Source organism: Pteronotus mesoamericanus, unplaced genomic scaffold (assembly GCF_021234165.1).
Source record: "Pteronotus mesoamericanus isolate MK-2021 breed Mesoamerican mustached bat unplaced genomic scaffold, CSHL_Meso_final contig_2, whole genome shotgun sequence".
NCBI classification, from domain to species: Eukaryota; Metazoa; Chordata; class Mammalia; order Chiroptera; family Mormoopidae; genus Pteronotus; species Pteronotus mesoamericanus.
Genome location: NW_026555084.1, coordinates 17,262,717 through 17,275,468, shown reverse-complemented (window position 1 = coordinate 17,275,468; position 12,752 = coordinate 17,262,717). Strand labels below are relative to the sequence as shown.

Below are 12,752 nucleotides of genomic sequence, written 5' to 3'. Positions count from 1 at the left end.
TTATAAGATTGTTGGAAACATTAAATGAAACACACACCGAGCTCTTAGCACCAGCCCTGGCACATATTTGGTCTCCACGAATGGATCTCCTGGGGATGGTTTATTTCGTCTTTAATGAGTGCCTGCTCTACATGGGACCTGTGCAGGGTTGAATCTCAAAGGATCCTGTCCTTGGAGAACTAATAGGGCTACTGGGCAGAAGTCAAGGGTTCCCTTGCGCTTAAATATCTAAGTTGTAGGGGTTATTAAAAAAAAGCCATTTATTTAATTTTGTACCCCAAATCAACTATTAATATAGTAATGTACAGAAATAGGCGGGACTAGGGCCAGAGAGTCATTTTGAAATAAAAAAAAGAGGGTAATTTTGGTCTCCAACCCTCAGGGCCCTCTCAGCCCACAGTGTTCCAGGACAAAAGTGGGTTGTAATCTGAGAGCTTCCCTATCCCGAGTGGTTCAGCTCAGGGCAGTTTTTCCCAACACTGCCCTCCCCTCGGCCTCTGTGTCATCTGCAGAATGACCCAGGCCCTTTGGAAGGGAAGTGGGCTTTAAAGCCGTTCAATTTTCTACCCCAGTTCAGATGGCCAGTGTGAAAGGAGACACAAGAAAGAAGGGGGATAACCCCTCCTTCTGAATCAGGAAGGATCGGGGCAGAGCTTGTGGGGTGAGGAGGGAAGGGAAAGGAAAACTTGTCCTCTGCAGGATTATTCTCTCCCCTCTGACGCAAAACACACTCTCGCATGGCACGTCTGGTCTTTGTATGAAGACTGTTTGTTCAATAACTGTGTTGCATCATGGGGCCTTGTCCAGTGGCCTGTCCCCTTCTGCCCCGTATGCTCAGCAGAGGCCATTTCTTATACTTTCCTAAGTCCCTGGGCATGTCACATGTCTGTATGGGGTTGGGGGGAACGGTGCATGTGTGTGAAATACCTGGCAATCAATATGTAGGAAGAAGTAGAGAAGAGGCTAAGAGGACAGTGGGAACTTAAACCATGCACTCACTGAGAGCACACGTGCGTGCGCACATACAATACGGACATGGGTTCATGCCTAAGCCCCTAGTCTGAGTACAAACAATCTTTGCTCCCAGAAATGTCTCAGCTTTTCTGGGGATGCTGTTGATACATCATAGTCATGGGTCTGATCTTTGGAGTAAAAAAGATGGAGATTAAAAATTCCGAATCTCTTCTCAAGTGGCTGTGTGACCTTATGTATGATGTTAACTTCTTGTGACCTCAGCGTCTTCCTCTGTCACATGAGCAGCACTGCATGGGGGCAAAGGGCGCAGGCTGCGGGGAGATCTACTGCTCACAAGCTCTGTGATCCTGGGTCACGCATTCTGAGCCTCAGCGTCTCCATCTGCCAAATGGGAATAACAACACCCACCTCGGGGAGACCCCGTGAGGAGCAAGAGAGATGGAATAAAGTGTAGCGGTACCCCTATCACCCAGCACTCATGCTTGAGGTTCCGGGCTCCAAGCAAGGAGAAAGGACACCAATGAATGAACCGTGTGGGATGGATGGGCGACAGGGAAGAAAAGGGGGAAGGGAGGAAGGTACGATTAGGCTCACCTTTGTCCTTGATGAGGTTCTGGACCTCCTGCTTCACACTGTCGTTCCAGTGGGTGATGTCCACATGCAAGGCATAGTCACAACAGCTCTTCCCATCGGCCCACTCTCGCCACTTCTCATAGGCCTCTGTCAGGCTGGACTCAGGCTCGGGCACCACGTGGTCAACTGTGTGACAGAGACCCCGGACGGGTGACTCACTGACCCAGCCTTCATTCCTCCTCGCACAGGCCTGCTCCTGCTTGCCTAGCCATGACCACAAAACCTCTATTTCATGAGCATGGAATCAGCCTTGGAAAGAGCTGCTGATGATTTAACTGTCATGTAACTATGTGACCTTGGGCCAAATACTAGCCTCCCTATAACCTCATTTTTCTCATCCTTAAAATGAGTCCCAAGGCAGGTGGGAGATAGGATGTCATAGTGCCTTCCTTCTAAGGTTGTTATACAAGGAGATGGGAAAATGCTCTAAAGTGCTTCCCCTGGTGGCTGGCACATAGCAAGTGCTCAATTAATGTTAGCGAGCAATGTGGGGATACGAGGCACCATCATTACCAGGACTGCAGGAAGTCACTAGAAGACATAAGTCCAACTCCCTTGTAAGGGTGGAGAAGGGATTTTAAAGTTATGTCTGGGCACAAGAGTGACATCTCCATGCTTACTGCCATAGCAAAGAGCCGGTGTCAGTTAAACAAACTTGACACTAGGCCCATAGACCTCATATCTGTGTAAATTCTTTGTCAAGTATCTGGTTTCTTTGAGGCCCAAATCTACCTCAATATTTGAGGCCAAATCTACCTGCAATACCTGCACCCATGAATAATATTTTTTTTAAATAATAACATTCACAGTTGGTGAGGATAAGGTAAAAGTGCCACACTCATAGTTCACATGGGCAGTAGAGAAAAAGTGGGAATTGGTACAACTTTCCTAAAAACAATAATAAAAATAGATATCAAAAACCCTTGACATTTTTTCGTATCCTAACTCAATGATTCCTGTGCCTAAGAATTATTCTGAAGGAAATAAACGACGCTGTGTGCAAAATCTGGGTTCTAAAGATCTCTGTCAGTCCAGATTATTTCATATATACATAAGGGAAAACTGGAAACCACCTTAATATTTAACAATAGGGAAGTTTAGTAAAATACATAAATTCTGATACCTTCATAAAACAGATGATTTGGCACCCGTTATATGTGTTGGAGTAGAATAAAAATAAATGAATGGAAAGACATCTATGACAATATCATTTCATGAAAATGGGAGGCTAAAACACAGTATATCTACCTTGATCCTACTTTTGTGAAAGAGGAAAACTATACAGGCAAACTGCAATTGCGATAGGGATTTGTAAGTTTTCTTTTTCTTTTGCACACCCAGGGTTTTCAAATTATCCACAAAGGACATACACATGTGTGTGGTTCTCCATATACTTTTCCCCCTCGACACTTGCAAATCTGACTTTTCTCCTGCTCCTTCTCTCATGCAGAAGACTAAGCAACGTACACATCTCCAGAAAGCTGACGAGTTCAACTCCATGCCCAGAGGGCAGGAGGCCAAGCCAAGATCACTCACTTCCTCAGTCCTCTATCGCAGCAGCCTAAGTGCACTTATCGGAAAGCAAACGCACGGAGCTACATTACTGATGTCTGGACTCACACCAGGGCCTTCGCGGGCAGGCGGCTGCTGAGAAGTCAGATGGCTTCTTCCCTTTTGGCTGGAAAGAGCTTTGGTCTCCTTAAATTGCAACTTTTATGGCCTCGATGCAATTTTCCTGGGCTTCCACACCCCACTAGCTGAAGCTGAAGCCTGCTAGGGCTCCCGTCAGAAAGAAAATGAATGATTCTATGGCTTTGGCTGTTTTCTTTCCTCAGGTGGACATATATGATGTTAAAATAAACAGTGCGCTTGGTGACCAAGTTGGGGCGGGGGCTGGGAGGGGACCCAATCCACTGGGATTCCCTTGAGATAGGAAGGACTGCCCTTGGATACATTCCATTCAGTAATCCAGTGGCAAGCAACTCCCTAGGTTTCTTTGGAATTGCAACAGTTACCAGAAAAAGGAAAAGAAATAAAAAAAAAAAAAAAAAGGAAACCTCAGACACAGCTTGCTTGCCTAGTCTGAAGTGGTCAAAATACAGCACAGACCAGATAACACTAAATGCCACCAAAGGCCATTCGTGTCTCCAGAACTTCAAGTCTCCTTTGTCATTCTCTCTGGGATGCTACTTAGTGCCACTCGCATGCTCTGCTATGTTCTCTGCCCCCTCCTGCCCGACACCCAAACTGGGCGTTCTGAAATAACTTTTTGTCTACTATCCACAACTTGTTCAGTCCGCTTTCCCCAGTGACGGGCCCCGAGGCAGTCCTTCCGGATTCTCCTCGCTGCACGCCAGCCCCTGGAGGTAAGGCAGACGGGGGAGACGGTGCCTGCCTGGTCCTGAGCCTCGGGCGGCCCTTCTCTGCAGCGACACTGAGCTGCCAGCCTCCTCGCTCCAGCCTGCTCTGACCAAGGCCCATCAGGTGGCAGGTCTACAAACTGTCTCAAGGGAAGGGCACAAGTCACCGTCAGCGAGCCCAGTGGTTAACTCATTCCTAACACTTGGGACCAGGGATGTGTCATTTGGGGGGGACTTACTGATCATGGTGGTGCCGCCAGCCAAGGCGGCCTTTGTCCCTTGGAAGAAGTCATCCACGGTGGTCATCCCCTTGTAGGGCATCTGGAAGTGAGTGTGGACATCGATGCCTCCGGGGATCACCATCTTCCCGTTGGCCTCGATGGTCTTCACGCCTCCAGGGACAATCAGATTGTCTCCAATTTGCCTGTAAGACAGTGAAACAACTGGCGATTTAAAGGAGTGACTTGGAAGACGAACAGTATTCTAAGAGTTTTAAACACTGTACCTCTTTATCAAAATAGTCTTTGCAAGTGGTTCACAAGCTTAGCCATCTAGAAACAAATAAAGAGAGGTATACATACAAAACCCAGTTTTTATATAGACGCAAAACAACCCAATATGCTGTTTGGTGGAAACCTGTGTCCTGGTTTAGTAGTGTGACGCCAGGGGCTTGGGACTGTCTGGAATAGAGGGTGTGAAATGAATTTATGAAAGTACAGTGTTTGTTAAATTCCTTTCATTTTGTTATTTGAGTTAAGGGTGAGGAGCAGCATTTGAAAGGGGATTGAAAGAGTGGGAGAGATTGCAGGAGGTAACGAATCATTTGAAGAACAGGCATGTGAACTTAGCTGTCCTCTAAGTGGGCTCATCTGGGCTCCTCACAAAAGAGGACTCTGCCTGGGTCCTTTTGCACCTCAGTTTTCACTCCCAGTTCCACCCTTCCCCGATCATGTATCTGTCAGCCACACATGAAGACAGGTGCAAAGGGAGGAAGTTACAGATGTACATGGCCGGCCACAGCTGCTTTGGTGGGCTTGGAATTTCAGTAGAAGCTCCAAGCCAAGGAAGATGATTATGACAACCTCCACCCAACATGCCTTCACCCAGGGAGCTTCAGAGCATCCCAGCGAGGAAGAGAGGGGGACTTGGGTAGGGAGGAAGCTGATGAGTATCAAAGGCACACGACACAAGGCTAGGGACAAACACAACTACTTCTGGGACAATGCCACCTCATAGACCATCTCATGTTGCTCAAATTATATGTGATTTCACACCCTTGACTTAACTGGCCAGTTAAAGCTGTCCAATATGGATTCCAGGTAGAGCTATAATTCATAAGCCCCTACATTGTCATTAAATATCTCCTACCTTGGGGACACATAAGATCCAATGCCAGTAGCATGAATGCTTCCTCTTTGCTCCTAGCCAGCCAAGCAAGAAAGTCCCTTGGGGCACTAGAGGTCCACCACTGGCCTGCCAAAATCTTAGTTTTGCCACTGAAGTATTTCTAACATCTCTAGGAGTTCAACTTCACCAAATCACCACCAGGCAATTCCAGAGCCACCACAATTCAAAACCCACTGTGGAAGAATTACAGGCTCTGGTTGCAACCCCTGTCTAGTCCACATACTGGTCCAATGTGCTCCTACTTTTTCCCCTTCACTGAGTGTCCTCTGAGGGAAACCGAGAACCAAGGGCAGGAAGAACTGCCTGGCTGCTGTGTGTGTGTGTATATGGGTATGTGTGTATTTCCACCACTCTGACAACTAGTATAGCGTCAAGTCTGAAACAGAAATGCCTCCCCTTTCCCTCCACTCAGCTAATCAACTTCACAATGATCCTAGAAGGCTCAGCTTCCATCTCTCCTCCTTAGTCATGTTTCTAGTGACAGCCAGATCTAACAAGAGTTGTAGATCGGCTCTGGATATGGGGCGTCTAGATGCCCAAACTTGGCTTTGCTAGTTACTAGCTTTATGGCCTTGGCCAAGTTACTTAACCTCACCAGGTCTCAATTCCTTCATCTGTAAAAATACAATAAAGGCTACTCCGTAGTGTTGTTGTGGAGATTAAATGTTATTGTATTAAGCCTAAAGAATACTGTTAGATACATAAGAAGTCAATAAATATCAGCTATTGTAATTAATAACCACACTATTCCCACATAGCCCTCTCCCTCTGAATCTCACCATTCTACTAATTTAATATTTGATCCTGATACTATCTGGTAATGTTACATATGTTCTTTGCATACACACACAGACACACACTCACACAGATTATTCCCTAAAAATCTGTAAGTCCCTCGGGGAAAAGAGCATGATGACATGGTGATTTGGGTCCCATAGCATGTGCCCAGGGACTTAGACAACTGCCTTGCACATAGCAGGCACCCCATAAATATTCACAGGCAAGCAACTATGTAACGGAGGAAAAACAGATGCTCTCAAATTTATGGTGGGGTTATAAGTCCCAATAAACCCATCATACATTGAAAATATCGTAAGGTGAAAATGTATTTAAGACACCTAACTTATTGAACATCATAGCTTAGGCTAGCCTACCTTGCGAAGAACGCTTAGATTAGCCTACAGAGTTGGGCAAAAGCATCTTAGTATCATAAGAGAGTACTGTACCACCTATCACTAGCCCAGGAAAGGATCAAAATTAAAAATTTGAAGTATGGTTTCTACTGAAGGTGCATCACTTTCACACAACTCTAAAAATATCCTAAGTCAAACTACCGTAAGTCAAGAACCATGTGTATTTCTGATTTTATGCTCTGTTAAGAATGTTGTTAGAGACATAGGAAATTTCAGGAAGGGACGAAGATCCTGTTTATCCAACCTTATCACCACCACTAATGCACATATCTGATGGTTAAATTCCTTCTATAATATCTTTGGCAAGTGGCCTCTAGTCCGACCTAATAGAGGTGGCAAAAAGAATTCATTTTGCGTACTCAACTCTAGTATTAGATGCCTGAATCAGTGTGTAAAGATGGATTGAGCCTCTATTTAAGACTCAAATATGAAAAGTTCTGTGATCCATTATTGATGCCTGTCATGAGCATCATATAAGGAAGAAACATTAGGTACTAAATTATTTTTTCCATCTCTGAATCCCTAAATGAGGGAATTCACTACCTCCAAAGAGAGCAAACTACATACAATAATTTTTAGTAATAAAAAATATAAAATCAATCATGACATATTTTGACAAAATTATTATTTTATATTGGTTAGCGTGCCTAGTATTTCCATTCTTCTACTTCTAATATGAAAAAGTATTGATAGAAATTGGCAAGGCAACTAAACACCAATATCTTGCATTTGTTCACTCATTCATTCAATGTATCTGATTAATGTGTTGATCGTTAGCAAGTTATTTACTTTCTCTGTTCTTCTTTCTCCTCATCCGAGAAGAGAGTAATAATGATACTTCCTTCATAGGATTGCTGGCAGCTTAGATAAGGCATAAAACCATTTAACAGTGCCTGACATGTACCACATACTTAATAAAAGGTAGCACTTATAAAAGTGCCAAGTGCTCTATGTGCTAAGTATTAAATCAAGTGTAAGGGATACGGGGATGAACACAAGGTCCTTGCTCTCAAGGAGGCCTAAACGTGTCAGAATTGGCGACAATTGATAAAAGCACAAGATGTTTTGAAAGCTTGCAGGAGGGGAAGCTAACTTAGACTTGTGAGCTGATAAGGGATGTTCCTACAAAAAGTTCTATCTAAGCCAAGTTTTCAAAGATAAGTAAGAGGTCCCCTGTAACCAGAATCTAGCCAATGAAATGGAAAACTATAAATATAAAAATGAACGAGGTCAGGGATGGCTAATAGGATGAACTGAATACTTCTGTTTTATGCAATATCCTATCACTGGGGGGATGTATCATGCTTTACACGATGAAAGGCTACGTGTATATAAAATGCTTTCTTAAAAGTCACTAGGTAAGGAACCTGCACAGAAAGGTTACCTGGCTGTTTGCTAACAGGCATCCAGTAGCAAACCATTTTGTAAAGTAATTATACATTCCTAAAGTAGCTATTTGGAAATCTCCCCCAAAATATATGCTCTGCCTGTGCTCTGCTCGTCTAAGTCTTACCTAAGTCAAGGTTCAGTTTAAACGACCTCTCCACCCCAAAACCTTCCTTTGGACACTTCTCAATTACTTGTCCTCACTTGAGCTCCTGTGGTACCTATTTTTGGATGCTATCATTTGTGCACATTTTTCAGCATCCTTAAGGGCAATGGTCACATCTTCCACTTCCCCAAGACGCAGAGAACGCCCATCAAGGCAGCTTGCGCCAAGGGGCCCTCAGCGTCAGTTGATGGCTTAAATTCAGATCTGTCACTTCACTCATGTAATCCAAGGGAACCAAGTCTGGCTCCCACTTTTGAAAAATCATGTATATCCAGACTGAAGGGTGAAAATAAAGACTCATTTTCAAGGGGAAGAAGAAATGAAACACAGGGAACCATCAGTTTAGTAGGCAAAATAGTAGCCAGCTTCTTTCTGCAGAGGAGACTAAGTACAAAAAGCTAAAGAGAAGGGGTCCACATACGTACTTTATTAAGCCATCTTCCATGTAAATGTCAGCATAAAAGGACTGATCATCGTTGACGATTCTGCCTCCCTTGATAAGAAGACGGTCACTCTAGAAGAAAAAGAGAACACAAGTCAGTCTTACAGCTCAGCTCGCAGGGAAGAGTGGTCTGCCAAGGTTTTCGCAACGCACTGCCCCTGAGGTCCAGCGAGAACACATTTCCTGAAGACGCCTGTGTGTTCTGTGCACTCAGTAGCTGAATGGGGTGTATTTGTTAGGGATCCAGTCTTTCTCGCTTTCCTCTTGTTCAGATTTTTCTGGAGTTTCACCTCTTGCTTTAGCAACCTATCAGAGAGATTCAGAAACAGCTGCCTGAGGGAGGACACTCTTTCTACTATCTCTTTGCATCAGTAAGCACTCAATATTTAAAGTGTGATAACATATACCTCGGTGCCCAGCTCCCAGCCTGGTATTCTGTTGACACTCCATAGTCCTTCTCAAAAATAGAACTTAGATCAGGCTATGAAAGAGCCTGTAAAAGTCTGTACAATGTCATGGTAGTCATGTTATACTTAAAATTCAGGATACTTATATAGGTATGCATACATGCACATTAAGTTGTAGAATGTACAAGAAAACCACTCGATGGGAAAAAGAGATAAAATATCTATAGTATTTAATTCAGGGTGAAAAATTATGCAGGACTTATATTTGCTTCATTATACTCAGTATTTCTCACATCTTCTGAAATGTAATCTCTTTATTGCTTTTATTATTAAAAATTGCTTTCTCTTTTATAAGAAAAAAATAAGAAAAGTCATTAAAAATTACAATTTAGATGCAGTTTGGATAAGTAAGCCAACTGGAAAAATGCACATAGACTCCAAGGTTATTAACAAAATATAAACATATATTTTATATGTAAGTCATGAGAGATAAATCAGTGTTAGCTTTCACAGATTTCATTAAATAAATGGAGTTTAGACTGCGGCCTGAGGGATGGATGAAGCTTCGTTAGGTGCAGGGGGGAGAAGGGAATTCTTAGGAGGCTGGCTGAGTGGACTAGAGCAAGAAAAAAGGAATAGCAGGGTGGATTTTTTTAAGATTTCAACTTAAGGACTCCATCCATCCATCCATCCATCCAACCATTCATCCATCCATCCACTCATTCAGCAAATAATTACTTAATATTTATTACTAAATAGGTGGTAAGGGCACAGTTGTGAATGAGTCATACTTTCATGGTCTTAAAGGGGAAGTCTGGCAATAAAGAAAAAAGAAACTCAACAAAACAAACAAAATGTAAAAGTGCATTAAGTGTCCCAAAATATAGGGGAGCAGAGCTTGTGTAAATAGGGGCTGGACAAGGCCTTTTAGGGAAGATTAACTTAGATGGGGGTGGTAATGAGGAACCACAGGCAGATGGAACAGAATGTGCAGAAGCCCTGAGGTAGAAGTGAGTTCTGTTTCTTTGAAAACCTGAAAAACATCAAGAAGGAAAGTGGTATGGACTGCAGCTGGCGGGGTGGGCACTGGCTCTCAAAGGGGACATAGGTTTTATGGGGAAGGAAGCCCCACACAGATGCTGACTTCTGGCTTCAGAAATAAAAGTGAACATGGCCAGACAATGAGAATTAAAACTCGGGACCCATGAGGGATGAGGCAAATTACCATTCTGTTTCTCCTGCTTCCCAGATATTGCACGAGAACAAGAGATTTCATCATGCCCTATCGTCAGGGGAGGGAGAGGACTGTGAACGGATGCAGACCAATGAGGCGCTTAGGAAGAACCTATGTATGTGGCAAGGAGATGCACTAACAAGGCCACATACAAATTCCCAGCACGTCTGACCCCCGAGCCCCTCGGGAGCCAGCCTCAGTCATGTGTCCACCCTCCCTTCTATGACGTACTGCCTCATATTTTGCACAGAGATAAAGCTAAGAAACGTGCAGTTCTTGTCACGTACTGTGCTCTCGGGCCACTAAGCCTTTGCAAAGACGTTCTCTTTGCTTTCTCATGTTTACTTGGTGTTGAACAACCATCCTCCCCTTTATCCAGCCTCCAGTCAAAGGGTTTCTCCCCTAGGACGCATTACCTGACTTTCTAGCAAATTCTACCTGCTGCCATTGTAATTTAGTTCAAACAATTACAATGTTCTCGAGAACTAGTTTATTGTTCAATTGTTTCCTGACTTGACCAAAGACTCTTCTGGTTTTGAAGCCATGTGTCTTTAATTCTTTTATTAGTTCTTGCAGCCCATCCTTGATAGCTATTAAATATTAATGAAATGAATGAATGAAGGGTGGGACACAGGAAGCTGTATTATATCGGTATGACAGGAGGCCATCTGCGTCAGAAAATTATGTGAAGTGGCCAAAAAATTAGACTTCAAGAAGCATTAAGAAAAAACCTTGAAGGCTATTGTGACCTACTGTTTTAACGGTGGCCGGAAATCTGTAGCAGGCAGTCCTGGGGCTATGCTTCCGAACTAGGAAAACAGACTCCTGTGCCCTGCTCTGGACACCTGTATTTTATAAGCTCCATTCCCAGCTCTTATGGAGCCGTCAGCCAGCCCAGGACCAAGTCACAGGCCAGGAGCAAAAAGCCACTGTCCCAGGCACAGTTCTGTGTCTAGGTGGGGACAGGAGTACCTTCAGCAGGAGCTTCGTAATAAATAATATTGGGTGGACCAAAACTCTACTGAGTTTTTTCCACAAACTAAGAGACACATTTTTCATTTTCACCAATAACTGTATTGATCTGGATATTGTATGTCGGCTCTCTCCCACATGGTAAAATGTTGATTGTTCTCAGCTAAAGTATCGATTTGATCATTATCACCTTCAACTGTCTACCTGTGGAGCATCGTCCAGTGAGAAATCTCCAGCACAAACCTGTGCAAACCACTGTGGACACATCGGAGCAGTCACAGCACTTTCTCCATACACTGCACATACCATTTTTTTGCATTTCAGTTGCGTTTTTACCTTTCTTGAAACAATAAAGCATAATATGCTGAAAAATGTTGCTTATTTTCTTCCATCTTTAATATTAAAGTGGCTATACAAAAATTCACCAATTTTGATGTCTTTTTTAATGCATGCTGATGTCACGGCTGTCACAATACAATTTACTGAAATTGTTTCGAATGGAGTTCAAGACAACTAAGTGCTACTAGAGCCATCATATGGAACAGACCAGATGAACTTTTTGGCCAGCCATGTATGAGGTACCTCTCATAGCTCAGTGCTTTTCTAATATTCTTTTATCTTTCTAGCAAAGAGCTGAAGTAAGCTGGTTTTTGGAAGGGAGCCAGTTACTGTCTGAACTGAGACCAGCTATGAAATATGACCATCCTTCTGCTTAAGGACATCCAGCCCTAAGCCACTGGCATGGTCCTCACTTCCTTCAACAAGTGTCAGATGTCAGCTGGGGGCAAGAGCTATCTCAGGCCCACTATACATTGGGCATTAGTAAGAGCTGATCTAAGTGGAATTAACACCACTGAGATGGAGTCATTGGAAACTCTTCAAATGATAATTAAATAAACCTTCTTTGGCCCAATAATCAGGGATCTAAACAAAGATACCAAAATCTCAACTCACAGAACGCCAAGAAAGGCTGCCCATGGAATCCTCAGCTTGTCCCCCTAACTTTTATTAAAGTGCTTAACAACACTGCCTTATTAATTTTAACTCTTTCCATGCACATGAGATGGAAAAAGGGCAGCCCAGGCAAACTGTCATCAGACCCAGAAGAGCCTGAAAAGCAAGTCTTGGGCATGTCATGGAAGAATGTGTAACTACAGACCACTCTTGAGCCACCTAAAACCAAACCTCACCTGTTACAGAACATGCTGGGCTGTGAATTCCTGGATCAGCGTCATAGAGGAACCCATGCTGGGGTCAAAACCCAACAAGACAAACAAATCTGACATCTAAAACCTGGATGATGGTAGAAAGGACAGGTACACATGGCTTCGGAGCCTCTTCACCTTCTGTTCCCAGCAGCTAAAGTTGCCGTGCATCCATGAGCTGATGCCCAAAGAGATAAAATGGTCTAGTGTGGAGCCTACCAATGTTTCTCATGTGATGAGACATGGAAGGGGTGTTGGCATTGCTAGAGCGCACCGGGATAATCTGGAGGGCATCGGGAAAGCAAAATGAAGCTACTCAGAGCCTGACGCAATCAGCCGAGGACTCTCCCTGCCGCAGGCCCTGCATGTCAC

General features: G+C 43.8%; 1 protein-coding gene across 1 annotated transcript in view; it reads right to left on the bottom strand.

The window, feature by feature from the left end:
* Positions 1 to 12,752, bottom strand: part of DPYSL3 (dihydropyrimidinase like 3) — a 58,846-nt gene that overhangs the window by 20,892 nt on the left and 25,202 nt on the right. The window contains exons 2-4 of the mRNA XM_054568223.1: positions 8,546 to 8,634; positions 4,208 to 4,392; positions 1,570 to 1,734 (exon numbers count right to left, since the gene is read on the bottom strand). Coding sequence (XP_054424198.1) covers positions 1,570 to 1,734; positions 4,208 to 4,392; positions 8,546 to 8,634 — 439 coding nt within the window. The remainder of the gene's footprint in view (positions 1 to 1,569; positions 1,735 to 4,207; positions 4,393 to 8,545; positions 8,635 to 12,752) is intronic.